Consider the following 27,461-nt stretch of genomic DNA (forward strand, 5'->3'; position numbering starts at 1 on the left):
ATGATTACTGTACTCGAGAAAACTTGAATGAAAACTTGCGCGCGAACGTGTACGCGAGAATCGTCGAACGAAACGATATGCAATTGTAAAAATAATAGCAATAAAAATAGTACGCAAAAAATATTTTCCTGAACGAGATCGTGAATGTGGTGATTTACTATGAATCGTGAGATATCTTATTTGCGGTTACGAAATGATTAATTTATCTATAATGAGTAATATTTGATAAAATAAGATTCAAACTTTTTACGTTGTTGACATATTTTCTCGCTAAATATTCGATTCAATTATAGAAAAATTTTGTTTGAAACGTTAGAAATTTCATTAATGCGATATTTTTATTAACGTTTAATTATTTATCAAATCAAAAAAAGGAATGGCTTTTAAGAGATAATCGAAATAAACTAATTTACACGATTTATTATATGAAATTGTAAATAAAAACGAATGTAATAATACACGAAAACCGGGAAACAATTTCAAATGCGGTAAGCAGTTAAACCTTAAAACCTTTTTTCTAACGTTCGTGATCGTTGGCGTGCATCCAAACGAATCTATTCTAATGTCAAGCGAAAGTTGAACATTTTTTTTTTACTAAACCGATGTCCTCCGAAATTTCGATGACATTGAATTCATAACTCGTGAAGGAATTACGAGGAAAAAGATATTAAAAAACAACAAAAAATGACCAATATTTTTCGCTTTATCGATTCTATTTGATATTGTTTGTTGTATACGTGTCATTTGTAAAGGTTTAAAAATTTTGTTTTTAAGAAACTCCATTTACATGGGTACAATAACATTTATCATCGAACATTCAATTGAATTGCGTCATTGACATTGTATATATCACAGACGATTTGTCACAAGAATGACTTAAGATTAAGAGATTAAGGTTTTTAGAAAAAAAAAAAACTAAAAATTTTATATCATATCTTAATAAAATTTTGCGAAAGTTGTAATAGTATAGTTTGCAATGTACGATTTTTTTCCACATTACGATGCCAATATTTTACGAGTATGAAAAAAGAAAAAAAATTTATTTAAATTAAAACATTATATATCAAGAACGTTTTGTTACAATAAATATAGAAAATAAAAAATTACCATATCACTATTGTAATAAAAGAAATTTCCGTTAGTCTTATCATATCCGCAATTACGAAGTGATTCATATTGAAATTTGTTGATAAGAATAATGTTATATATACCAGAGAGATTCGTAATAGTTGTTCAGTAATCGTTCAGTAAACATTCAGTAAACATTCAGTAAAAGGTGCAATTTAATTTGCAACATGCCACGCCTATACTCAGATCGTGAATATGCTGACATGCATTACATTTATGGTTTGTCCAACGGTAATGCTTCATTTGCTAGAGACTTATATCAACGAACATATCCGAGAAGAAATGTTCCGGATCGATCTGTATTTGTACGAATTGATACACAGTTATGCAAGACTGGTACATTTTGTAAACCTAAAAAACGATGTTAGTTGACGCTGCTAAAACAGGTAAATATTATTAATCTGTTCTTATATTATTATGCAATGTGAAATACCTAACTCGATTATTTCGTATAACTTTATTAAATTGTACACACACATTAAACAACAAATTATTTTATACAAAGTTGAATACTATGACAATGAAGATAAATTGTTAACGTAAAAATTTCTAATGTCTCAAAACGATTGAAAAAAGTTTTTGAAACGTAGACTGTGACGATTGACTTCATTTAAGATACATTATTTTTGGACATTTGTAACTTTGTTTCTCTTTGCATGTTCATTGAACGCATTGTAAATTAAAATTGTATATCTTGTTTTTCATCGTTATATTCAATTTTCTTGTTCAACTTCTTTCGTACAATTATACCATCGATAACTAAATAATAGTAATTCACGTAATTAATTGATGACAATATTTTAAGTAAGTATTACGTGAAATGTAGATAAACATTATAAATGTAAGTAGCTTTGTGACAAAAACAATGTTTAATACATTTTAAATTGAAAATTAATGTTTTTTTTTGAATTGTCATAAAATAATAGGACGTTTCATTAAAAAAAAGAAAAAAATAACTCAAATTTACCTTCAAATCTTCTCACACTTATAAAGAATTCACGTATGGTACATTATAGCCTTCTTGATACAGTATAATATCTGTAAAAATAATTTGTTGTTTAATTTACAATTTAGAAAATTATTCGAAGTAATAAAGTTAGGTACCTCACGTTTTATATCAAACGAAAATCAATATATTATTATTTTCTATTTTAATTATAACTCTTTAATAAATATTTTTTTAATATGACATTTTGTTTTTATTTTTACTTATAGAATATGCCGACATCGTTATGCGGATATAAACAAAGACACTATCTAATCATATGTATAAAAATGATGAAATACAATCTTTGAAGAAATAAAAGTATTCAATGTGAAATGTATTTATCCATTTATATTACTTTCCAGTCAAATTGTACCTTTCACTTTTTCCTATTTACAGTTATCAAATGAATGAAATAATTTCATCCTTTTATATTGGCGTACAAATAATATACTACATAAACTTTCTTTCGCTTTTATCGAAACGCATTGATGTGAGAGATAAATTTCATCAAAAATGAATGTTAAAATCAGTAAGAGAATTATAAATCATTAAACAAAACAAAAAAATGTATAATATTTTATCTTTGTTTTATACAGATATACAACCAAAAAATGTAAATTTAAATTAAAAAAAATCATTGTAAATGATTAAATGAGCCGTTTATTTTGAAAGTGGCCTAACTCCATTTGTCAATTATTTCCGATTACGCATGGTTACATGTACAACTTTAAATTATCTATCAATAAAGCATTTAAGATTATTTATATTCCGAGTAAATACGATAATTCTGGACACATAAGTTTTCAGAGTTAGTAGAATAACTGAGCCGTTTATTTTGAAAGTTGCCTAAGTCCATTTACACTTAAATTACTGCTACTTCAGTAGCATATTATAAACGCAATATAACAAAAGCGCTAATAATAATTTATTGTTTGTCCTCCGAAATTATTACAATATTATCGAAAAATGTCCGAAAGGTAATAACTTTATTGTACATGAAATGAGACAAGCAGATTTTGTACCAACAAAATTATTAGAAGACGCAATTTTTAAAAGGGTAAAGAATTTTAACGGAGAACCAGTAAACTGTTTAAAATATGTTGGATGCGTTTTGTCAAAAATGAACCATATAAAATTTTCTATAAGACATCAATGAATGAGAACGAAAATTTTCAAGTCCTGAATTTATTACCACGTCGGGGTAGACCAAGAAAGTTCGAAAATATTGTATTGACATCACTGTATAAAAATATCAGACAAATTACAACCGCAAATTTCAAGGATATAATTGACTTATTACGATATATATCACCGGAACATCACGATTTCTTTAAATCCCTTTTACATACACAAAATGTAGATGAGTAGAAAATTGTTTTGTAATTTATGTTTGTAAAAAATATTTTGAATCGCATAATTTATGTTTTTAAAGTGTTATAAAGATATGTAAAATAAAATGAGTATTGTTTTTTTCAATTTGAAACATCTTAAATTATGTTTAGTGGACTTCGGTTCCTTCAAATTTTATAACGAATCTGGTTGTTAATTTTGAAAGTGGCCTAACTCCATTCTTGGTAAGAAAACGCATATTATTCACTTAATAATTGCCATTATTTTAATAGGAACTGTAAATTTAACACCTTTAGATACACTTAAGCAGCATAACTCATTGGTATTCTGTATGTATATTTTTAAATTCATTGAAACGCAAAACTTTAAATATCTCGATTTGAAGGTAAATGGAGTTAGGCCACTTTCAAAATAAGCGGCTCAAATATCCATATCACTGAAATTTATTAAATAAGAATTCTTCCTTTTTTTTTATAATTTTATTTGATAACATACAGCTAGATCATAGAATCGAACGAAAGAAACTATCATTGTAGATGTTTACAAAAATGATGGTTCTATTTGATCTAACGAAAAGAGAATTTAAAAAATACCTTTAAAAAATAATGACGTAAAAATAAAAATATATTTTGCCATTGTATGAACCCCATTGAATCGTTCAAATTTTTATTTAAAACATATTCGACGTATATTTAAAAAACAATATAGATATTTGAGGTACTAAAATATTTACTAATTCAACAGTTAAGATATAACAATCACTATCGTATAATCATTGATTTAACTCAATGATTTTATTTTACTTTACTTACATTAGAGATTAGAATTATCTGTCTTGAGGTTTTTAAGGTTTTTAATTTTTTTTAACTATCTGACGCCATCGTGGTGAAAACAAACGTCGAGGCTATTTGATGGCGATCGGGAAAGCATGAAATGCAGTCTTGACAGTCGAGCATAAGACAGTTGAAGTGCAAGAAGCTATAAGTTAATCGGTAAGTTTTTACCTGATACTCGAAACTTTACTTTATTATTTTAATATTAATAAACAGTTTGTTATTTTTTTATTAATTACTACATCTATAACTGTAAGCAAATATAAAAATTATATATAAATATATATATTTCGGCGTTAAATTGTATATTTTAATTATATCGTGGAAACCCCATATAACAAAATATAATATATATTTGTATTATTTATATATTATATATTTGTTTATATAATAGTATTTGATCAAATCATTTACTATTTTGAGGGAAATCACTCTACGGAGTTGTTATTTTAACATCTTTCGTGAATTGATCATCTACCTTAGAGATTTGATCAAATCTTCATTTTTATCATTTCCCTACGACATATGATATATATTAGGTACTCCAGAAAATATATATATATATATATATTTATAAATCGGCATAAATTTTATAGACAATTAAAAATGAGTATGTCATATTAAATGTAATAAATATAATGTAATTAAAAATTATAAAAAAAGCAGACATTACATTAATAATTTCTTCGATACGAGATAAAGATAAATACGATTGATCGGGTTCGAATATTCCATGTATTTGCCGTCCAATGTTAAAATAATTTGTACACCTAGCTAATTAGATCACACGACGTGCGAATCGATCGTTGTTATGTCGAAGAGCCATAATTGTTTACCAAATTATACCAATAGGCAGCAGTAACGTTTGATTCTTATTTACAAAAATCAATGGTTGACCAAGAACTGACTGATATATTGTATAAATGGAATAAATCAAGAGAGTAGAACGTAATTAACGAGTTAATTCATCGATCGATATGTTTATGAGGAATACGTTGGGATGCATTGAACTGAATAATAAACACCGGTTTGAGATTTGATTAGAAAATGAATCAAATATTGACGAAATCAGTGCGGATTTTATTTGTCAAAATTGATTGCTCAATTATTTTAATCCTTTTCGATAAATAATAAGATAATTGATTAATAATTATGCATATATTATTAATAGTTGACTACTGTTTCGCACGCTAACATTATCAGATATGCATACTTGAATTATTCTTCTAATTCTCTCTCTCGTGGATATTTTATTAGATAATAATATTATAATAAGGTTCGTGTAAAGTTAAAACAAATTTGTCATATGTAAGTAAATCTTTGCTGAAAATAATCAGATAATGTGTATTCACAATGATTTTTTTAACAGATGTTCATGAAAATGATAAGGTATCACAGGGAACTTGGACATAAAAAAGAAGTAGAACTTAATTTAACTAAGTTGGACGTTTCGTCCCTTTATTAGGACTTCTTCAGCAACTTAATTTTTACAGTTCAGCGTCTTTTTTCATTGGGTAGACATACATTTTTCTTTTTATTAATATTCAAAACACAAAATATCTAAACTTCGTTAAGTATTCGTTCGTTATCGAATATATATACTTAACGAAGTTCTACTTTTTTTTTATCTCCAAGTTACCTGTGATACCTTATCATTAAGAATTATAATTTTGGACGAGAGAAAAAACTGGTTCATGAAAATCTTTTATTCTATTATATCGGGTCAGGGAAAAAGTTTCTTTATATTTTATTGATACGATATTAATATTTTATTGATATTTTATTAAACCGTGAAGTAATTTTTCAAAAAAAAATTCTTGATATTTTTATATTTAGTCAAAAATAATTGCCTTTTGTAAAAGAATAAAAATAAAGAAAAAAAATTTGATACATTTTAAAATGTTATTAAAGAAAACAACAAAAATTCGACTCAGACTGATAAAAAAATGTTTATCGATATAATGCTACCTTACGAAAATAAAAAAATGTTACTCATTGTAAAATCGATAAATTTGTAAAATTGATATAGTTTTTGTTCTATATGATTATTTCGAAGTCATAAATACACCTCGTCCTGAATAAACAGCCGGTGAAAAAAAATCGATAAAATCATAACAAATATTGAGCAAAATCGAGGATGCATTTTAACAGTCACAATATTATTTCAAGGCTTCAAACAAACTACAATATGAAAAAAAATTAAATTAAATTAAATTTGTTTTAATTTTGTGCATTAAAATACGAAGAAACTGTTTCTTCTCCCGAGTCAATATTTTTAACTTGAAATCTGACATGTATATTCATATTTCACAAATATCCTAGGCATTTCGTACTTTGCTGGTAACGTATATATTATATTTAACCGAAGAAAAGTTTCGTCATGCTCCAAATGCTTTTTTTTTTCCTTCTCGCCTTACCTTTTCTCATGGAAAATCTAAAGTGGTAATAAAGCTTGGTAACTCGAGTTTCACGAACAGTTAGATCTCGTATTGCCAAAGGCTATCTCATTCGACTCTTACTTATTTTATTTCATTCGTTTTATTTATTGCATACCGCGTGCGCGAGAAATGTCTTCGAAAGGTAAACATACAATATCAAAATGCGTAATTTTATTGTTAGCGATATATGATTTTAAATAGAAGAAAAAGAAAAAGAAAAAGAAAAAAATGATACATACTTGGGTAGAGTGGGTAGAAATGTAATTGATCGATTAGACTATTTTTTGTACGTGGGATACACCCCCCCCCCTTGAAAAGGATTTATTATTATTATTATTAATAATTTCTCTTTCAATTTTTAACATCGTGTCATTTCATTTTTATGTTGTCTATTTTCTCAATTGATTTGTAGTATCAAAAAAGAGATGAATGAAAAATGGATGAGTTTAGCGCCATTATTTGTAACGCTCTGTCTTTCGAGTGTTTTTAAATTAAATTATGCGATTTTCTTATCAAAATCCACATTACATCAAACAATTTCGAAGAGTCGGGATGATATTGAAAAAGAGGAAAATCAAGAGAAAGAATTTCATCGTGATAATCGTCAAAAACCGAATATCATTATGATTATTGCCGATGACATGGTAAGGAAAATATACATTATGTTTATAATTAAAGGAATTCTGAGATTTCATTGAAAAATATAGAAGAATAATTTTGACACGACAAATAGGGTTGGAACGACGTTGGCTTTCATGGATCTGATCAAATCCCAACACCGAATATCGATGCTCTTGCATACAATGGTGTTATCCTAAACAGTCATTATGTATTACCTCTTTGTACACCCAGTAGAGTGGCATTAATGACAGGAAAATATCCGATTCGACTTGGCATGCAACATTCAGTTTTATTAGCTGGTGAACCACGAGGACTTCCTTTGAACGAAAAATTACTTCCCCAGGTATTTCAATTACAAATGTATAAATATGAACTTGCGTGTAAAATGCTAGATATATCATACAAGGTGAAACACCTAACTGTATCACCTAAATATTTCCATTGTTTACAATCGTATTAAAAAACTAGACAAATCTTCATATGATATGGTCATGCAGGTAATTTTTATTCATTTTTTTATACTCCATAAAATTATCATCAAAAATATATATATTGAAAACAAAAACAAAGAAGAACAAAGATTGATCTTCAAATCTCGTAAAGAAGAAAAGAAATAAAAAAAATTACTTTTAGAAAAAATTCTTTCTAACCGTTTGATTCTCTTCCTGTAATAATGCAAATTTTTCTTTTAAAGTTTTTTAATACGATTGTAAAAAAAGAAATATTTATATATATATAGAATTCTTATCTTATATATATATATATATATATATATATCTAGAAATTATATATATATAGAAATAAGTCATTTTTATTACTAAAACTTTTACTTTTACAGTAATCATCTCTCGATCACTTTTTAACGAGAAATTATTTATTGCCTTTTTCCTTCAGTACTTAAAAGAAGCTGACTACGTAACACATGCCGTTGGTAAATGGCACTTAGGATTTTATAAAAAAGTCTACACTCCTACCTATCGCGGTTTCGATACATTCTTTGGATATTATACTGGCTTTCAAGACTATTACACCCATCTTGCCTCTGATTTGGTTAGTTATGTTTATTTCATTGAAACAATGTTTTTCAAAAAATGCTCAAAAATTTGTATGTATCGATGGTTACTTTAGATTTCAATTAATGTTATTTAGGATGATAAATTAGGCTTTGATATGCGACGAAATCTTTCGGTAGCTTGGGATACATTAAATAAATATTCAACTGATCTATTTACGGAGGAATCGGTGAGACTTATTAATTCTCATAATACCAAAAATCCAATGTTTCTTTATCTCTCACATTTGGCACCGCACAATGGAGGTTTTAAAAATTCTATACAAGCACCCGACGAAGAAATAGCCAAATTTGGATATATCCATGATCCAGAAAGAAGAACTTACGCGGGTTGGTATTAAATTTGTTATTAGGGACACTAGAAAGTGTTTTCATATTTGAAAGATTTAATAACGTCATTTCTCGGTTCCTAATAGTTCATTTTTATAGTTTAATTTATTTGTGTAATCTCGCAAAAATTAATCATTTTTTCAGCGATGGTTTCGAAATTGGATGAAAGCGTAGGCAAGGTGATTGCAGCTTTGAGAAAACGTGGAATGTTAGAAAATAGTATAATATTATTTATTAGTGATAATGGAGCACCAACGATAAATGTTTTTAGTAATCATGGCAGTAATTATCCCCTTAGAGGTGTAAGTAATCAAACCTCTATAAAAAGACAGAACAAAATAAAATTAATTAAAAGTCATCTCCTTCTTTATAATTTGAAGATAAAAGAAACCCCTTGGGAAGGTGCTGTACGAGGAGTCGCAGCTATTTGGAGTCCATTCATAAATAAATCAAAGAGAGTCTCAAATCAATTAATGACTATTGTCGATTGGCTACCAACGTTACTTTCTGCGGCAGGTTTGATTTTCAAAAAATGATTATAATTTATATTTTATTTTTATTACTATTTTTCAATCGAATACTATTCAATGTCAGTAATTTATTTGAAGGATTAAACAAAAGCAAATTAAATAAAATAGACGGCAAGGATTTATGGGAAAATATAGTAGAAAATCGTAATAGTCCTCGAACTGAAATACTCATTAATATCGATGATATTAGCGATTATGCAGCCATTCGTTATAAAAATTTTAAATATATTACGGGTAATGTTGGTGTTGATGACTGGTTAGGAGAAAGTGGCAAGCCGAGCGAAGAATTTGGTTTTCCACCAGCATACAATCCTAATCAAATACTGCAAAGCAAAGCGGGTATCGCTCTTGCTGGTGTAATGACTACTCGGGAAATAATCGAATCGAGAAGAAAAAGAAGAAACGTTAGCGTTGCAAACGATACTAAGAAAGAATTTCAAAAGAAAATATTAACTGCGGATCAATTACTTGATTTACGAAAGAAAGCAGAACTCAAATGTAATGTTAAAAAAGAAGATATAGTAAGTTAATTAATTTTATCAATTTAATTATCACGAATTATAGATGATACCGCGTTTATAATTATTTGAGTATATCACTTATTAAAAATATACGACATTATTGCTTTATAGATTAAATGTGATACTCTACGAGCACCTTGCCTATTCAACATCGTTAACGATCCATGTGAAATGATTAATTTAGCTGAATCAAAACCACAAATTCTTGCCCTATTAGAATTAGCTATACTGAAGCACAGATTTACTGTAGTACAACCAAGTAATCAAAAAAAAGATATTTTGGGGAATCCGTTACTATACAACAATACTTGGATCAGTTGGGGCGAGATTGAAAATACAAGCAAAAACATGGCATATTTACAGAAACAAGATTCTAATGAATATTCTAGTCTATTAATAACAATGATTTTTATGATCTTTGTTCTTTTTATCTTAGGTATAATAAATCTTTTGGTATTATTATCTGAAAAGTTATGCAAAAAAAAAGAGACAAAGAATAGAAAAGACTCGAAGAATAAAGATTGTAGTACTACAGTAAAAATTGCAAATGAAATTGAAAATAATATAAGAAATAGTGAGGACGAAGAGAATACTGATCTCATTAATCCAACTATAATAAAAGATAGTAATATTATAAAATGACGATTGGTTTTAAGGTACAAGACTTCTAAACTCAAAACTATTATAAAGATTTCTTATAAATCTATGAAAGAATAATAAAACGTTTAGGAATAAGGAGAATAATTTTATCTTGTTAGTTGGAAAAGGATATTAAACAAATCGTATTAATTATTCAGTTGAATGAATTTTATCAAACAGAAACAAAAGAAGAAGAAAAAGAAAACTCTTATCTCATTTTAATCTATTTCCTGGTAATAGTCTCAACGATATAGAAAAAATATATCGATTAGGTGACTATTTTTAATAATTTTATAACTCTGAAATGATTACTTGTGTTGCAAGTAAATTCATTTTCCAATAAATTAGAACGTATTCTAACATGCTATTCTTGAATGTAAATGTATTTCTATATTTAAATATAACATAACGTGTAAAAAAACAAGTCTTAAATACGTCTAACCACCAAGACAAGCTGGATCTATATTAATTTTGTTTATAATGAAGATATTTTTAAATAATCTAAAGTAACACTTACATCGACTATTTTCGCAGAAAAATATATTCTTTTTTTATTTAATAAGAAAGAAAATCAAATAGAAATATCTTAATTATGATAATACATAATTCATTATAATTCTAATTTGTTCTCCAAATAACATACACATCGATGAAAAATCGATAATTTAAATAGGTTAAAATTAAACATATACAATATATCAGATAAATACCTCTCTTCTGTTTTATTATTTTCATTATCTTTTCTTTTTTTTCATTTGTTTTGTTTTGTACAAAATTTTGTGAAAATAAGAAATGAGAAATTGTACGCGAGGGAGGCGACGATTCTAAAGTGTTCCTATCTATTATTTGTATACGACGTAATACTCGTTTAAAATTATTTTATAAATATATAGATAATTGTCATATGAAATGCCAAAAATTCTTTTATAGATTTAAAAACAAGTACTCAACAGCGCGAACAATATTATATCAATAAATTAGTATATATATATATATATACATATATGCATATGGTTATATGCATTAGTATATATACATATATGCATATAGAAACTGGAAAAAAAAATTAATCGTTCGAACAAACTTATATTCGATTAAATCATTCATTTGCACTAGAAACGATTACTATCCCCACCTAATCAAATATAACAGAAATTAAAATAATTACTAATAGTGGGAATCATTTTCTCGTATTATACAAGAGCTCGCAGGCTGTACAAGTATTATACAATAAAGAACATATTTTTATTGGAGTTTCCCTCAAAGATAGCGACCCCTAATAAAAGCCTTATGTTATTATCGCGTATATCGTTATTAGACTTTATATAGATCTCTAAACATTACGTGACTTATCTATAAACAAAATAAAAAAAAAAAAAAAAACAAGAGAAGAAAAGAAAATTCGTTTCTAAGTAATCTAAAGTGGCCACCGGAGTTTCATAAGACGCATGCGACTTTTCAAAACTACGAAAAGTTCGCTGTATAATTATAACAGTTTCGTTCGTTCGAAAATGAAGCGCCTTTTTCTTTATCTCGATTTTAACTACAAGAGACCCCTAACTGCAGAAAAAATCTTGGCAGTTGGCACTTGGCAGGAATGTAACCAAAAGATAAGGATGTAGTCCGTTTCACTCCCGTTGCTCATTCATCACATGTGCATCACCTTCGGTGTGCTATTAAACAAATAATAAAATACAATTATTAGAAATAAATAAAGAAATATATACATAGGGTGTATCATCTTATATATATATTTTGTATTCCTCCTATAAATAAAACAGAGAATTTACCTTTTCCCCCATAGCCAATTTAAGAGAACGCTCGACTGACTCTGAACGTCCCGTGCTGTAAGGAAATGTCATAAACGTCATTAAACGGAAAAATAATAATAATGTAACAATATGATTTTCAAATTTTAAGCTAATTAAAAAGATTTTACTCGACAAAATGAACCTATAATGATAGTACGTACAGAGCGTATAGTTCGCATTAACAAGTTTTGCAGCAGCTTCCGGAGGTAGCGTACTTAGGACATCTTTATGTGCTAGTAAAGACATTTGTTGCGTGTGCCTCAATTCTCGTTCATCCCTTAACCGTACGTCCTTTGTATGGCCAACCGTATGTAACTGCGACAGCCTAAAGGGAAAACTAGCTTATACTAAGGCACTTGCATTACCTAAGGCATGTATACCAAGGAGCTTTCTTTCACAGTAGGTAAAGAGGTTTAAGAAAGGGTTTTGATTAAAAAAAAAAAAGAAGAAAAAAAAATTATAGTACTATAAAGATCGTTTGAAAAAAATATTTCTTAAATCGGCTCAAAAATAATCAAAAGCGTGAAAATGTTATTAGAAAAAACACAGACCTGCAATAAAATCGGAGCAAGGACATCTCTAAGTATACACATCTTGTTCTTAAAAGATATTCTTCTAAACTTGTCGAACGTATTGTCTATCTTAGAGGAATTACAGAAGAAATATCAGGGAAGGCAGCAATAAAGAATTTTCGTAATGATAAATAAAAATGCGTGAGCACAACTTCGAAATCTTCTACGTGATAAGTAAGATTCGAGTTTATCTAGGTGAATTGTTGTTTGACTGATTACTATTATAAAAATATTTGTTTGTACAACATATAACAGTCAGGATTAGCAAAAGGAAGGGATTTAACTAAAATGATATACGTACTTCAGAGAGAGAGCTGCTTTATCTTCTTCTATCGGTGCGTCTATGGCTTCTTTGGCTATCTCAACGGGTCCATCCGATTTCGATGGGGAAGGATGCTCGATGAGGGGTTCATCCGTCGTTTCTGAGGAAGCTGGAGCATCCTTTCTCGGGCTCGAATCGGACGATGATATTTTTCGTAATTCTTCGTTTATTCGAATAGCATTTGATAATCGCAATTGCAAGGTGTCACGTTCCTCGAGCAATTGCATCAATTCGTGGGTTAATTCTTCGCATCTGACATCTCGTTGGTGGAGCATGTAAAGAGCGAGGTCGAGTTCGTTCGAATATTTCGAATCTTCGCTTCCTTCGAGAATATCGGAGGTATTTAAAATCGTCCTTTCTATTTCTTGACCTTCCTGAATTTTCATTGCTTCGGCAATAGGAAAATCTTTCTTCAGAGCACGTTGAATCATTTCATATTCCTTAACTTTACTTTCCAATCGATCGGTCAATTCTCTAATCTCACTTTCCTTTTCTTCAACATACTGTCTTAACTCTGCCAATTCTTTTTGATCCTTTTTATATAGCTCAATGAGTTCCTCAATACGTATGTCCTTTTCATGAATTTGAATGGTCAAGTTACGAATTTCTGCTTCCTTTATAAAAGTCAATTCAGAGATAAGTTTATCCTTTTCTTGAAGATTCATATTTACTATTTGTAATTCTTCATCCTTACGACGTAAAGCCTCATCAAATTCCATCGACCAAGTTTCCAATTGTCTTTTAAAGTTCTCTACATCGTGATCCTTAGATCTAAGCTTATTAAGGAATTCTTCGTTTTCCATTGATAATCTTTGTTTGATGGCATCAATTTCCGATTCCTTTTCTGCTAGTTTCTTTTCCAGAAGTTCTTCGCTTTCCAATCGAATTGTTTCTTTCTCTGAGGTCAATCTTTCGATCATATTTCTAGTTTCTTCTGAAATCCTCTCGAGATCCTTCAAACGTAAGATCTCATTTTGAGCTTCGTCTATACTCGTCTTTAATTGCTGAATTTCTTGTTCTTTAGCATATAATTCTGCCGTTAAGCTCTGCAAGTTCTCACGTAATTCGTAATCGTACGAGGAAGGATCCAAATTGACCTGAGACAATTGGGAATCCTTCTCAGCTATGACATATTTCAATTCGTTTATTTCTTGTTCCTTTGCATGCAACTCGTTTTGCAATTTCACGATCTCTTCTTGATCTTGAATTGATCTTCGATCTCTTTCTCTCGTAAGCAAAGTCGAGTCCTCTTTTTCTGGTGCATCTAAATGTTTAGTTAAACTTTCAATTTGATTTTGCTTCTCTAATAAACTATGCTGAGCTGTTTGCAATGCATTTTCTAATTGTGCTTTTTCGTTGTAAAGAAGATTAATATTAACTTGCATTTCTTGAATTATTCTAGGATAGGTATTCTCTTCAATAATGTATTTTAAGTGTTCTATTTCTTGTTGTTTTTCTTCTAATTGAATCTTCAAATTTTCTATCGTATTACGAAGCATCTCTTCATTATCATTTCCCATTCTAAATAATGGTAAACCATCGCCCGTAGTGGAATTTTGTTGATTTTGAAGGAAAGAATTATTAGAAGAAAGTCTATCCAATTCCATTTGTTTCTCGTTAAGTTTTTCTTCTGTCACTTTCAGCAAAGATTCAGTTTCTTTCAAAGCTTCTTTAGTCATTTCCAAATTTTTACGTATCGTTTCAAACTCTGCAGTTGAATAAATGAACTCGTTCGCACTTTCATGGAGACCTTTTTTCATTTCATCGAAATGTTGCAATTCAATTCGTAGCTCCTTTATTTCCGCATCCCTCTCGTTTAATAACACTTTAGATCTCTGCAATTCTTCTTCAAATTTATTCAAAACGAATTCCTTATCCGATAAAGTTGCTTGTAAATTTACGATTTCTTGCTCAAAGCGAGATAAACTCGTGACTTGTTCTTGCAATTTTCTTGATACATATTCGGATTCGCGCAAACGATCTTCCAATTGACCGATCGTCGACAAATATTTTTCGGTATCCAACGAATGTTGTCGCGATTCACTTTCCCATTGCAATTGATGTTGCTGGAATTCTTCTTTCGTCTGTAATAATTCAGCCTTGATAGTTTCCAAAAGCATAACTTTTTCATTAAGATTTTGTGACAAGGATATTACAGTTTCCTCTTGAGTAGATCTCTTTACTAATTCAGAGGCATATTCATCGTTGGTTATTTGTAATGCGTTTAATTTATCACGAAGATCACGAATTTCTTTGTTTCTATCTTCAATATCAATCGCATGCTTTTGCACGAGTTCCTGCGTAGCTTCGCTCACAAGTAAACTAACGGTCTCAACGCTCTTTTGTTGAATCAATTCGCTTTCTTTAACACTAAAGGCTCCTCGTAAATCATCTAATTCTTGTTTCCTTTCCCTCAATTCATAAGTTAAATCTTGTATATTATTTTGTAATTTTTCTTCAGCTTCCTGACGAGCTACGTATTGTTTCTGAAGTTCTTGTTTTAGATCAGCTACTTCTTGTACTCGAGCATTCAAAAGTTCTGTAACTTCTGTTAACGATTCCGACACAGCAGAAAGTTTTTCTTCTGTGATTTTAGCTTTATTTATCCTTTCCTCCATTTTGGATTTCTCTTCGAGAATATTTTCCTCTCTTTTCTCTAACTCGTTTGTTCTTGTTTCGGATCGTTCTAATTGTTGATTAAGTTCCTTTATTTGTTCTTCCATTTGAAGAGTTTCTTTGGAAATGTCACCAAGACGTTCTTCAAATCGTTTCTTCAAAACTTTATTTTCTTCTTCTAACTTCTCTAACAGATCTTGCAACTCATCTTTTCTTTCTTTAACTTCCCTCAATTCTTGACTATCCTTTTTCCCAGCTATTAATTTTCCTTCAAGCGTCGATATCCTTGATTTCTGTTCTTCCAAATAATTTTGAAGCTGTTCGTTTTCTGTGGCAAGGGCTTCCATGTCGTCTTTTAGAGCTTCCAATTCTTCCTTATGTTTATCGCATAATTGTTTAATGTCTGGTGTTACATCTTCAGTAGCTCTTTTCTGCAGTTGCTTAGCTGACATTGCAAATTCCTGTTCACTTTCAGATGTTATATTTTCTTCCGAAAATCTACCTTCCAAGGACTTTATCTTGTTCGTAAGATCTTTGTTTTCTAATCTAAGAACTTCCATATTCATATCTTGCTTTTCTTTCATATCTATGTATGTTTCATTAGCCAATTCAAGCACATTGATACGTTTTAAGAGATTTTCCTTTTCAACAAGCAGGTGCTTATGTTCCGCACTCGATTCTTTTAAGTTTTTCTCTAATTCGGTAATCTGAAGTCTTAATTCTTCTTCGATAGCCGAATCTAATTCACATAAACCAGTCATAGATTTTTGACTCTTCAATTGTTGTTGCAAATTTTCAACCTGAACTTTATACTCTTTTAATTTTTTCACCATCTTACCACTTCTTATTTGTAAAGTTTTATTTTCTTCTATCAATTTCACTTTTTCTTCTTCTAAATCTAATAATTTCTTTTCCATTTCATCAATCTTTGTACGCAATTGTATTTCTACACTAGGAATTATTGAAATTGGGGAATGGGTATCATGATGATCGTCCGTTGTTTGTACATCATCAGCATTCCAACCCCAAGTATCCTCATCAGTATTGAATTTATCATTTGTGTCATCAACACTCAGATTTGTACTTTGTTCCATAACAGGTGTCGTTTGTATTCCTGTTAACTCGCTGCTTCCACTTGCTGTTTTTTGTAATTTATTCTCATCTTTTGGAGTTACTTCCAAATTTTGTATAGCACTTCTGGTCGACTCCTCTTCTTTGACACTTTGTAAAATAATATTTTGTTGTTTTAATTCTTCTAAAGATCGAGTTAAGTCATTCATTTGCAATTGCAACATATCTTTTTCCTTCGTAATTTCCATTAATTGATGCTGTAAATCAAGTGTCGAGTCATTATTCATGTTATTGCGTATTTCTTGTTCTAAATTACTAATTTGCAACTTATACATTTCTATGAAATTATTTTGTTCGTCACATTGCATAGATAACGATGTTATAATATCTTTTGTAGTATTTAATTCCACCTGCAAAGATTGAATTTCACTGTCTTTTGTCTTTTTTAATTCTTCAATTTGCGTATTAACACTTTCTTGTTGATTATGAACGTTATTCATTTCGTCGTTTAACAATCCAATTTGTTTAACTTTATCATCTATTACCAGTTGCAAATTGTTTATTTTTATTTGCATTGTTTGACAACGTTCCTGAGAAATTGTTAATTCTTCTTCATATGCGTTATGATTAAGCAACATTTGTGCTTTATCTTCGTTCATTTGTTTCTGTAAACTATCAATTTCTTTTTTAAGAGCTAAACATTCTATATCTTTGTTATTAACGAGATCCTGTAATTTCGCTGTTTCCTTTTGTTCATCTATATTATACTGAGGTCCGAAAATTTTCGAAGCATCAAAGAGTTGAGGTGAAGTATATTTTTCTTCATGTACGATATCCAAATCGCTACTTTTTGTCAAGCTGATATTAACCGTTTCTTCGATCAGTGTCGTATTTTTCTGATTAAATTTATCTAATTCTGATTGTAATTCTATTAACCTTTGATTATGCTCATTATTCTCTATCTTAAGATGTTCCAATTCTTGTTCCAAAGCTTCTTTCTGACTGCTTAATAATTTATACTTTTCTAATAATTCTTCCTTTTCAGACTTAAGTACAGTTATTTCACTTTGAAACATTTCTACAGATCGTTTCATTTCATTTTCCATAGCTTCTAGTTTTTCTTGTAAATTTTGTAATTCACTTTCCCGATCGTTATACTTTTTCAATAAGTCATTATATTTTTCATCTTCCATTAAAGTTTTCTCCATAGCAAGAATTTTGTCTTGCAAACTTACATTCAAAGCTTCATGAGTTTTACTTTTTTCAACAATTTCCTTATTTTCTTTGACCACGTTTTCCAATTTAGTTTTAATTTCCTCGTTATTGGCTAATAATGTATTATATTGATATAAAAGATCGTTGTAAGGATCTTCCATCGTTCTATTTCTTATAGTGGATTGGTTCATCATATCATTGAATCTTAAAGATTCACGCATTTGAACAAAATTACCAATAGAATTAGCTAATTCATTATCCAAATTTTCAATTTCAGCTTCTCGTTCCTGAAGTTTAGCCTCTAATGCCTGTACTATGGTTTGGCATTGTTCACAATGATCGCATTGTTGTACTATTGATCTTGTATCGTGTCCCAATTCATCTTCCGAAGTTTGAGTTATCTGATCCACAGTCGACATAACAATTTTCTTTTGTAATTCTTCAATAAGCAATCGTCGATCTTCTGACTCTTTTTCTACATTTTCCAATTTTTCATTAACCTGTATTCGTTTCGACGATAATAAACAATTTTCAGCTTGAAGATGTTTTATCACTCCAAGGTGTTCTACATATTCTGTTTCCATAACTTGCATGCGTACACTAAGCTCTCTTGCATTTTCTTTCGTTTCTTCAAGAATCAATTGCTGTTGATCATATTTTTGAAGAATTTCTTTTTTGGAAGATTCACATTCTTTGATAACACTTTGTTTAGCTAATTTTTCAGCTTCCATGTCAGTGGTATGTTGTGCTATGCGCCTATGCAATTCATCTTCCAATTCACTAATTTGATTGGTGAGTAAAAACATTTTATCTTTAAGAACAGCACTTTCATTTGTAAGTCTTTCGACATGCTCAAGAGAATCAGCTGTCTCACTTTTAGCTTTACTCAACTTCTCCTCCAAATCAGCTATTTTATTATCCTTCTCTCGCATAGAACTCTCAACTTCTTGATTTTTCTTATTTTTCGCTTCTTTTTCGTCCTTTTCACTTGTCCACTTCTCTTCCAATTCTGCAATTCTTGCTTCGAATTCTTGACACATGGCAGTTTTTCTTTTTAAAGTCGCTACGATTTTCTTCATTTTTTCTAATTGGGCTTGTTTTTTATTTTCAGAATCAACAAGTTTCTGTTCTAGGTCAGTAACTTTAGTCTCTAAAGTAATTTTAGTTTCTTCAAAAAGATTTTGACTAATAAGCTTTTCTTTCTCTAATAACTCAGTTTTCAAACTTTCGCATTCTTGAATTTTGATATTTAATTCTTCTATGGTATCTTCGAGTCTTCGATTATGCATTTCTATATCCTCTAGATGTTTAACTTTTAACTGTTCCATCAGTATATAGGCATCTTTTAATTCAGACTGTAATTCATCGATAAATTTAGCATTGTTTTCCAAAGAACTTTCAATATCCATTATTCTTTTCTTTGCATTAGCTTTAGTTCTTTCTGTTTCTATAATTTGTGCATTTAACTCATTTTTGATCATCAAAACATTTTGAAGTTCTTCGTGTTTTTCTATCAATTGACATTGTACTTCTTGATTCTGATGAGACATGCTTTCCAATTGAACTAATAATTCATTTTTTTCTTTCATATGTTCGTCAAGTTTACTTTGCATATTATTAATAAGCATCGCGTCATCGCGTAATTCTTCTAATAATTTTTTATATTCTGTACGAGGTACCGACTCGCGTAATTTTTCTTGTAATTCCGAATGTTTCTTTTCTAAAGAATAGATTTCATCTTCCTTCGATCTCAAAACATCGTTAACTTTTTCTAATTCCTGCGATATTGAAACAATTCGAAGATCTTTTTGTTGAATATCAATTTTATAATTATTAAGTTCGTATTGGAAATTATCTATGGCCATCATCTCATTTTGTAAATATTTATTTTGCAAATCTTGATTTTTACTTTCTAAGCTTTCTTTCAAATTATTTATTTCATCCTCTTTCTTAATGATAATTGTTCTTTCCTTTTCTAGATTTGATTCAAGCGTTGCTATTCTACTTTCTAATTCTTCTTTCAATATATTTTTTGCCATTTCTTTTTGTTCTATTTCTCCAATTAACCGTTTATTTTCTTCTTGTAACATACTAAAGCCATTCTCAATAGATACCTTACTTACTTCCAATGAATTCATTTTCTCTTTCAAATTTTCATATTTGAATTTCCATTCTTCTATTGTTTCTGACATCTCCTTTAATTCGTGTTCTATAGTTTCTCGTTCTTTCTCAGATGCTTCATAATTAAGTATTTGTTTAGTTTTTTCTTCTAATTCTTCTTCCTGACTCGATAACTTCAACTTCATTTCTTCTATAATATTTGTCTGTTCTGTTATTAACTCCTTACAATGTTTTATTTCTTTTTCTAACGATGCAATTATAGTAGATTCATCTTGCAATATTGCAGATACATTTGTCTGCTGACTGTTATCAGGTTTTTCTATGGACTCCTGTAACCCAGCACTAATTTCTTGTCCCTCCTCTGTTTTAATTTCTTTTTGGTTGATAAATTCAATCTGATTGGATAATTCTTCTTTTTCTTGAGTAGTTCTGTTTAAATCATCTATTAACTGTTGGTTTATCTCTTCAAGTTGTTGCATTTTCACAATAATTTCCTGTCTTTCTTCTAACAACTTATTCATTTTTAATTTTGTATCATTCATTTCTATTTCAAAGAACGATGCATTATTAGTACGTTCAATTAATTTCTCTACTACAATTTTTAATTCCTTTTCAAGATTATTTTTCTCTAAAAGTAAAGCATTCATTTGATCTTCATTATCAATAGAACGCATTGTTCTTTCTGTACTATTGGATTGTTTCTCCTGAATTACACTTAGACGCTCCTCTAACTTTGTATATTTTATAACTAGATCATTATTTTCTGTGATAAGTACTTCAATTCTTTTTTGGAGATTAGTATTTTCTTCTTCCATATCTGATATCTGTGATTTTAACTTCGTCAATTCAGTAGATAGATTATTATTTGAGTATAATAAAGACTCATTCTTTAAATCAAGCTCATTTTTACGAATCTGTAAGATATCATTGGATTCAACTATTTCAGAATAACTATTTTCAAGATGAAGTAGTTTTTCTTCGAGTTTAGTCATTTTAATTACGAGATCATTGTTCTCTTGAGTAAGAAGCTCAATCTTTGCTGTACTCTCATTATGTTCTGGAATACGCTCAAACGATTCAGTAGAACCTGTATCAGAAGATCCTTTTTCATCATTCCTACTTAGTTTTACTATAAGGTCATTATTTTCCTGAGTTAACTGATCAATCTTTTTTAATAATTCATTCTTATCTACATCATTTATGGCCTCAAAAGATTCTGTAGAACCAGCATGTGAATTATTTCTTTCTTCCAATTTCGTTAATTTTATCGTTAATTCGTCATTTCTTTGTGTAAGATCTTCTATCTTTTTCAATAATTCATTTTTATCAACTTCATGTATAGTTTCAAACGATTCGGTTGATCCTGCATCAGAAGTACTTTTTTCTTCCAATTTGGTTAATTTACTTGATAGTTCTGTATTCTCTTGTTGTAAAGTTTCTATCTTTTGAAGAAGCTCATTTACATTAGGTGACATTTCTAATTTATTTTCTGTTATTTTGTGCACTGACTCCAATTGTTCCTCTAAATCGACTACTTTCATTTCTGCGGTTACTCTATGATTTTCAGCATCCGCAACTTCTGCTTCTAATTTGGAAACTTTTTGTTTTATTAAATGTAGCTCTGAAATATAATAAATAATATATATATTCTTTACTTCTTTATATCTTTTACAGTATATCATTTACAAACTAAATAATAATGTATTACCTTGGATAAGATCTAATTTCTGATTTTCCAAAATAGCTATAGCATCAATATTTTTTTGTATTTCATCAGTTTGCATGGATACTCTGCTTTCGAGCTCTGTTATGCGTTCTTGCCAATCTCCTGCAGATGCTATACAGATTGTATGATATACCAAAAATATACATAATAATTTGGTTTATTTTTAACAGATATTGAGCATTAAGTAATAAGTGCAATAAATGTTTAGTGTTTTTATATAGAAACGAATTTTGAAAATATGCAAACAATTCTTATAGCAATATTTACCCTTTTTTAACTAACAATCCATTAAAAAGAAAAAATATAATTAATATAAAATTAAGCATAAATCATTTTAAAAATATATTCAAAATGTTATTGATTAATCGTATTAACTTAATTATTAGTATCTTATGTGTTTAATAATGTAAATTAATTTAATATTTATATGTAGTCATTATTAACAATTAAGTAACTATGAACAAGTAAATATTGTAAGTCTCATAACCCTTCATGCAGATAAAATAACTTATAAGATAAATTTTTTATTAGTAATAGATAATAAGAAAAAGATGATTATATTTTATAAAGGATAAATAATCTATATCTACAAATCAGATATAATAGCAAACTTTGACAAGTAAAGTAGGTACCATATTACATAAAACTAACTAATATTTAACACGATTTATCTGTTCGTTAATTAGTATTCTTTATGAGCTTTTTCATCATTATATTTACAAACTTAACTAACTAAAAATCAAGTAAGAATCCATCACCAAAAATCGTTAAAAGCTATACTGTTTCATTATAAATTTACAAATAAATATTTGATTTTTAAGTATACAAGAGATTTTTTGTAGCATTTACAATGACATTGATGCATATATGTGCATGTATATGTGTAAATACATGAATATATGTATTACATATATGCATGTAAATACATAGAAGTACACGTACAAATATATATATATATAATATTTTTGTATTGACATTGCACTATAAAGATTAACCTATTATACAAATCATATGGATAAATCTCATATTATATTTCATAACTAGAAGGATGGAAAGAACAACGAAATAAATCCTGTCCTGGTTCCTACCTTTAAGCTCGTCAAAGTCTACCAGACTCAGCTGAAGGTTACCTTTCTCCTCCTCCAATAAAGCAACTTGATTTCCCAGCCTAACGAGCTCCGCATTTGTGTCGGACACCTAAATTATGTGTTAATATATCATTATTTATTTTTAAATATAATAAAATTATATATACATTTATAATTTAAATGTAAATTATGATTACCATTTTGAAGTTTTCCAATTGCTTTTGTAAACCCTTTACTTTACTTTTGTGTTGAGCTTTTATTTTAATCATATTTTTATTTAAATCATCTAATTCTTTAATAAGTTTTTGAGTTTTTTCGTTTTCTTTTTGAATTGAAAGTTCAGATGGCAGTTGAGATGCAATTTCATTCTTTTCTATTTCAAGATTGTGCACTAATTTTTCAAGTTCCATAATTCTATTAGAATAATCTTCATTCTTCACAGATAATTCTGCAAGCTGCTTTTGTAATTCAGTCTTAGATTCCTCTTCGAGCAAATCATTGGACTTTTTAAGTTCTTCTACTAAGTTTTCAAGTTCTGCTATCCTGTTATCTTTTTCCATAATAGCACCATTTCCATGCATAGATTTGGAATCAATAATCTTATTTTGCATATCAGCGATACTCTTTTGAAGTTCATATTTTTCATCTTGCAATTGACGATTATTTTCTTTTAATTTATTTAGATTATATTGTAAATCTTCTATTGAAGGTGTTTTTACAATACCTTTGCCAGATTCTAATTGAAATATTTTTTCATTAGCTTTTGCTAATTTAATTTCATAATCTTGCAATTGTTGAAGTAAATTATCATTTTTCATTTTTAAGGAAGATTCAATGAGAATAAAATTTTCTTGCATAGATGTCATAGCACTTTTTGTATCAGCCAAAGTATCCAAAGTCGAACGCGACAAATCAGAGTTTGCTATCTCAGATAATTTTTGTTCAGCCAGTTCATTTTCGTATCTAACCAACAATTTTGAGAAATGTCTTAATATTTTATGTCTTTAATCAGAGAACATCCTTATTTAATGCTTACCTTTTAATCGTATCATCTAATTCTAATATTTTATCATCCCTTTCATGAAGTTGCTGAAGAAGATTATCATTTTTTTGCTTTAATGATGATTCTAATAAAACGAAATGTTCTTGCATTGTTCGCATTTCACCTTTCGTATCTTCAAGCGTATCTAATGTCGTTTTACCCTTTTTAGAAAGATCAGCTGACATAAGCGTTATAGCTTTAGTCTTTGAATCAATAACCGAATCCTTTTCTTTCAAATTTTCTTGAAGATCCATAATAATTGCTTGTAACTCCGAAACCTTATTGTTAAGTTCTATTATTTCGTTATCCTTCTCCTGAATATAAGTAGACTCGGGCACTGGTATTACCATCTTAAATAAAAATATTAACTGTTTATTATATTATATTACTTAAATAATATTTCATATAACATATCAAGTATATAACATACTTCAGAAGTAACTATTACAGGTGTTACAGTTTGATCTTTCTGCAATTCCATCATTGCTAAATCTTTTTCATCTAATTGTTGTCTAATGGCTTCCACTTTTTCTTCTACAGCTCGCTTAGTTTCTGTCATTTCTTTGTTACGCTGTTCAAATACTTTCCTATTCTCTACCAACATTCTTTGAAGCAAAGAAGATTTAGCTTTAGGTGTTGTCGCTTGACTAATATCTCTTATACTTGTATCAATTTCAGATGGGTGTTCTACATCTTTGGATGTTGAAGCACCCTCTTTACTACGTTTCGACAACTTAGTCCTAGATTTAATTTTTGATAGCCTACTAGCATATTCCTAAAATTATATGTACAAATAATAATAGATTCAAAAATGAGGCAACCATCAAAAATTAATAAAATAAATAATTAATATTATTGTGAAATAAAAAAGCTATAATAACATAATGAAAGCAATAAGGGAAAAATATGTTAAATGTCACCTGCACTTCTTCTTCTTTCTTTTTCAAACTTTGTTTGTTTTTCAACATAATTTCTTTAAGAGATTCCAACTGATTTTTATTTTGCTTGCAGGTCTTCTTTGCTTCCAAAAGTGTTTCAGGTGGACCTTCTTCCACGGTTCCTGGTGGTTCCTCAAATTCCCCCCACATTATGAACTGCATAAATAGAAGTACAACAAAAAACTTCATTATTATTTTTTATATTAAACTAAGTTCTATGATTGATTTAGTTTGCAATAACTTGTAGAATAAGTGGCAGTGAAAGTTCTACTAAAATGTTCAGATATTCAAGCTTCACCCAATGTTCTCATTTTCATGAGCTAATTGGATAATAGTACTGTCGAGGTAAACTAATTATATTAACCTACACACATATACTATAATCATTTCTATAAACTTGGTCAATCTTTTACATATATCCAACATAATAGTAGGATCACTGCAGCATAAAAAGATAGCATTAACATTAACTGCGGCATAGTAAAAAGGAATAGTTGTAAGATAGTTAAACATATTATTAATAATAATAATAATAATAATAATAATAATAATAATAATAATAATAATAANAAATAATAATAATAATAATAATAATACTTGTTAAAAAGCATATAAAATTCAATATATTATGCTTTTCTAGCTTTTACATATTCTAATAAATAATGCAAAAATATATATAATTTATAAGATCAACTATAAATTAATATATATATTAAAATATATATTTTAAAAGTAATAAACACACATTCTGATTTTCGAGATTTAATTTTATAAGATAAATTTTATATTTTATATTAACACATTGAAAATGTGTAAAAAAATGAAAACTAATCTACTGTATATTTTGTTGTTTCAATTTCGAATGAATCATTGTCAAATAGATAAGAAAATAGTTTTCATGTCTTTAAACATTCGAAGAGGTAAGAAATATTTGTGTACACGTAGCAAAATGACGTAACGTACGTACTAAAGAGGATCGAAAAGATTGACACGGAAAGGTTAAGGGATGATTAAATTATTCGAGGATATTGAACTAACTAAGAAACGGTTCAATAACTGGAAAAAAATCACGAGAATTACTTCCTTTTTTTAAAGACAAATATTTTATCTTTTAATTATATTTACCTTTTATTTTAGTTCAATGAGATGTCAAGATGGAAATACGTCACTATATCTGCACATATTTTCAATCTTTTTTCGCACCACACACACTTTTCTTCTATTAGAAACTAATGAACAATACATATACACGATACTCACACAGACTTGCCTTTTTATCACCCTTAATAATTATTGCTTTTTTTTAAATGCAATATTTAAAAATTAAATAAACTATTTCTTTCGAACTTTACTTTTCGTCGAAAGCAATTGGACAAACATTAACACTCGTTAAGTTAAGGTTGGAACAGTGGCGCCATTACACGAATTTAACGCGTAGTAACGTAATAAAATTGACGCCCTAAAACTGCATTGTTAAATATATATATATATATATATATATATAATTCATTTTATTTTTAATATATTATTATTTTATTTGAATTTAAAAACTTTATTTGTCCTTATATAACTTATCTAATTTTATAATATACGTTACAATAAAAAAGAAACAATTGTCAAAATACGATAATTTTTGAAATACTGATTGATTGTTATAATAAAAATTTCTATTGTATACTAACGTAATTCTAATGTAATTTCATACGATTATAGATCAATAATTTTTACGATTAATTCTAAGCAATCAATTATAATTGATTCAAAAATTCATCGACAAAATTAATTATTTAATATCTAATATAATAACATTGTTTTTTTCTTTTAAATTAAAAGTAAACGATACTGTCCAATCGCGCGCTTTTTTTCAGATAAACAAAACTCAAAGCGATTGCTTAATCGATTTTCGCGCGCTTTTTGTATGAAAACAAAATTGATGATCAATAATATTGGTTATAAAAAAAAAATAGAAAAAAATGAGATAACGATTCGCAATTCGAGAAAAAGTTATCGATAATAATGAGTCGTTGTGAATAATAACACATTTCATCTGTTCAAAGTTTGAGAAAAATGTAAGATGGAGAAGAAATGGTATCATCAAACGTTATCCTGTGTACCTTTAATCGCAGGCGCGTTAAAATCGTGGGTGGTAGGGAGAAATTGGAGGTAAGGGAGGAAAGGGGAGAATCGCTTTCTGATGCTACGGCGCATCTGATGGTGACAACCAAGTCTGTATTCACAAAATATCGACTAATACACGGTATCCGAGCTAGAAGCAGTTGAGACAAATGCGATCTTCTTGCTTCTTCGTCGCGTCTATACGTGAATATTTGGAATAAATATCGTGGACGTCGTCGATCGTGATGGACGTCCAAAGACAATGCAAAGGTAAAATAGAAGAAGTGCAATCTTTTCTCTCTATCTCTTTCTCTTTATGTACTTCTCTTTCTCTCTCCCTCTCTCTCCCTCTCTCTCTCTCTCTCTCTCTCTCT

General features: G+C 28.8%; 3 protein-coding genes and 1 long non-coding RNA gene across 5 annotated transcripts in view; 3 read left to right on the plus strand and 1 right to left on the minus strand.

Annotated features, from left to right (window-relative positions):
• Positions 1–1,220: 1,220 nt before the first annotated feature.
• LOC106789729 lies at positions 1,221–2,449 on the plus strand. Its single transcript, XR_001382025.1, has 2 exons — positions 1,221–1,514; positions 2,344–2,449. It is a non-coding gene; the product is annotated as an uncharacterized LOC106789729 (long non-coding RNA).
• Positions 2,450–3,116: 667 nt separating this feature from the next.
• Positions 3,117–10,453, plus strand: LOC106789725 (arylsulfatase B-like). Its single transcript, XM_014754187.1, has 11 exons — positions 3,117–3,173; positions 3,619–3,690; positions 3,739–3,743; positions 7,150–7,381; positions 7,471–7,701; positions 8,253–8,408; positions 8,508–8,760; positions 8,905–9,062; positions 9,141–9,276; positions 9,369–9,811; positions 9,923–10,453. Exons 1-11 carry the CDS (start codon positions 3,117–3,119, stop codon positions 10,451–10,453), a joined length of 2,274 nt encoding a protein of 757 aa, XP_014609673.1.
• Positions 10,454–11,483: 1,030 nt separating this feature from the next.
• Positions 11,484–26,380, minus strand: LOC106789730 (golgin subfamily A member 4-like). 2 transcript variants are annotated; one of them, XM_014754191.1, is made up of 11 exons: positions 26,098–26,380; positions 24,955–25,128; positions 24,465–24,809; positions 24,029–24,384; positions 23,190–23,955; positions 23,035–23,101; positions 21,887–22,015; positions 13,135–21,799; positions 12,423–12,586; positions 12,241–12,295; positions 11,484–12,123 (listed from the first exon to the last, which is right to left on the minus strand). In XM_014754191.1, the coding sequence occupies exons 2-11, from the start codon at positions 25,120–25,122 to the stop codon at positions 12,099–12,101; spliced, it is 10,740 nt and encodes a 3,579-aa protein (XP_014609677.1). In that variant the 5' UTR covers positions 25,123–25,128; positions 26,098–26,380; the 3' UTR covers positions 11,484–12,098. The 2 variants fall into 2 exon arrangements, with proteins under 2 accessions (XP_014609677.1, XP_014609676.1); XM_014754190.1 differs by having other exon boundaries at positions 22,993–23,101.
• A 724-nt stretch (positions 26,381–27,104) lies between these two features.
• LOC106789733 (fatty acid hydroxylase domain-containing protein 2) overlaps positions 27,105–27,461 on the plus strand; it is a 6,389-nt gene continuing 6,032 nt past the window's right edge. The window contains exon 1 of the mRNA XM_014754198.1: positions 27,105–27,357. Coding sequence (XP_014609684.1) covers positions 27,333–27,357 — 25 coding nt within the window. The 5' untranslated portion in view covers positions 27,105–27,332. The remainder of the gene's footprint in view (positions 27,358–27,461) is intronic.

This window comes from Polistes canadensis, unplaced genomic scaffold (genome assembly GCF_001313835.1).
Source record: "Polistes canadensis isolate GaletaPanama2010 unplaced genomic scaffold, ASM131383v1 scaffold_199, whole genome shotgun sequence".
In the NCBI taxonomy this organism is placed as follows: Eukaryota; Metazoa; Arthropoda; class Insecta; order Hymenoptera; family Vespidae; genus Polistes; species Polistes canadensis.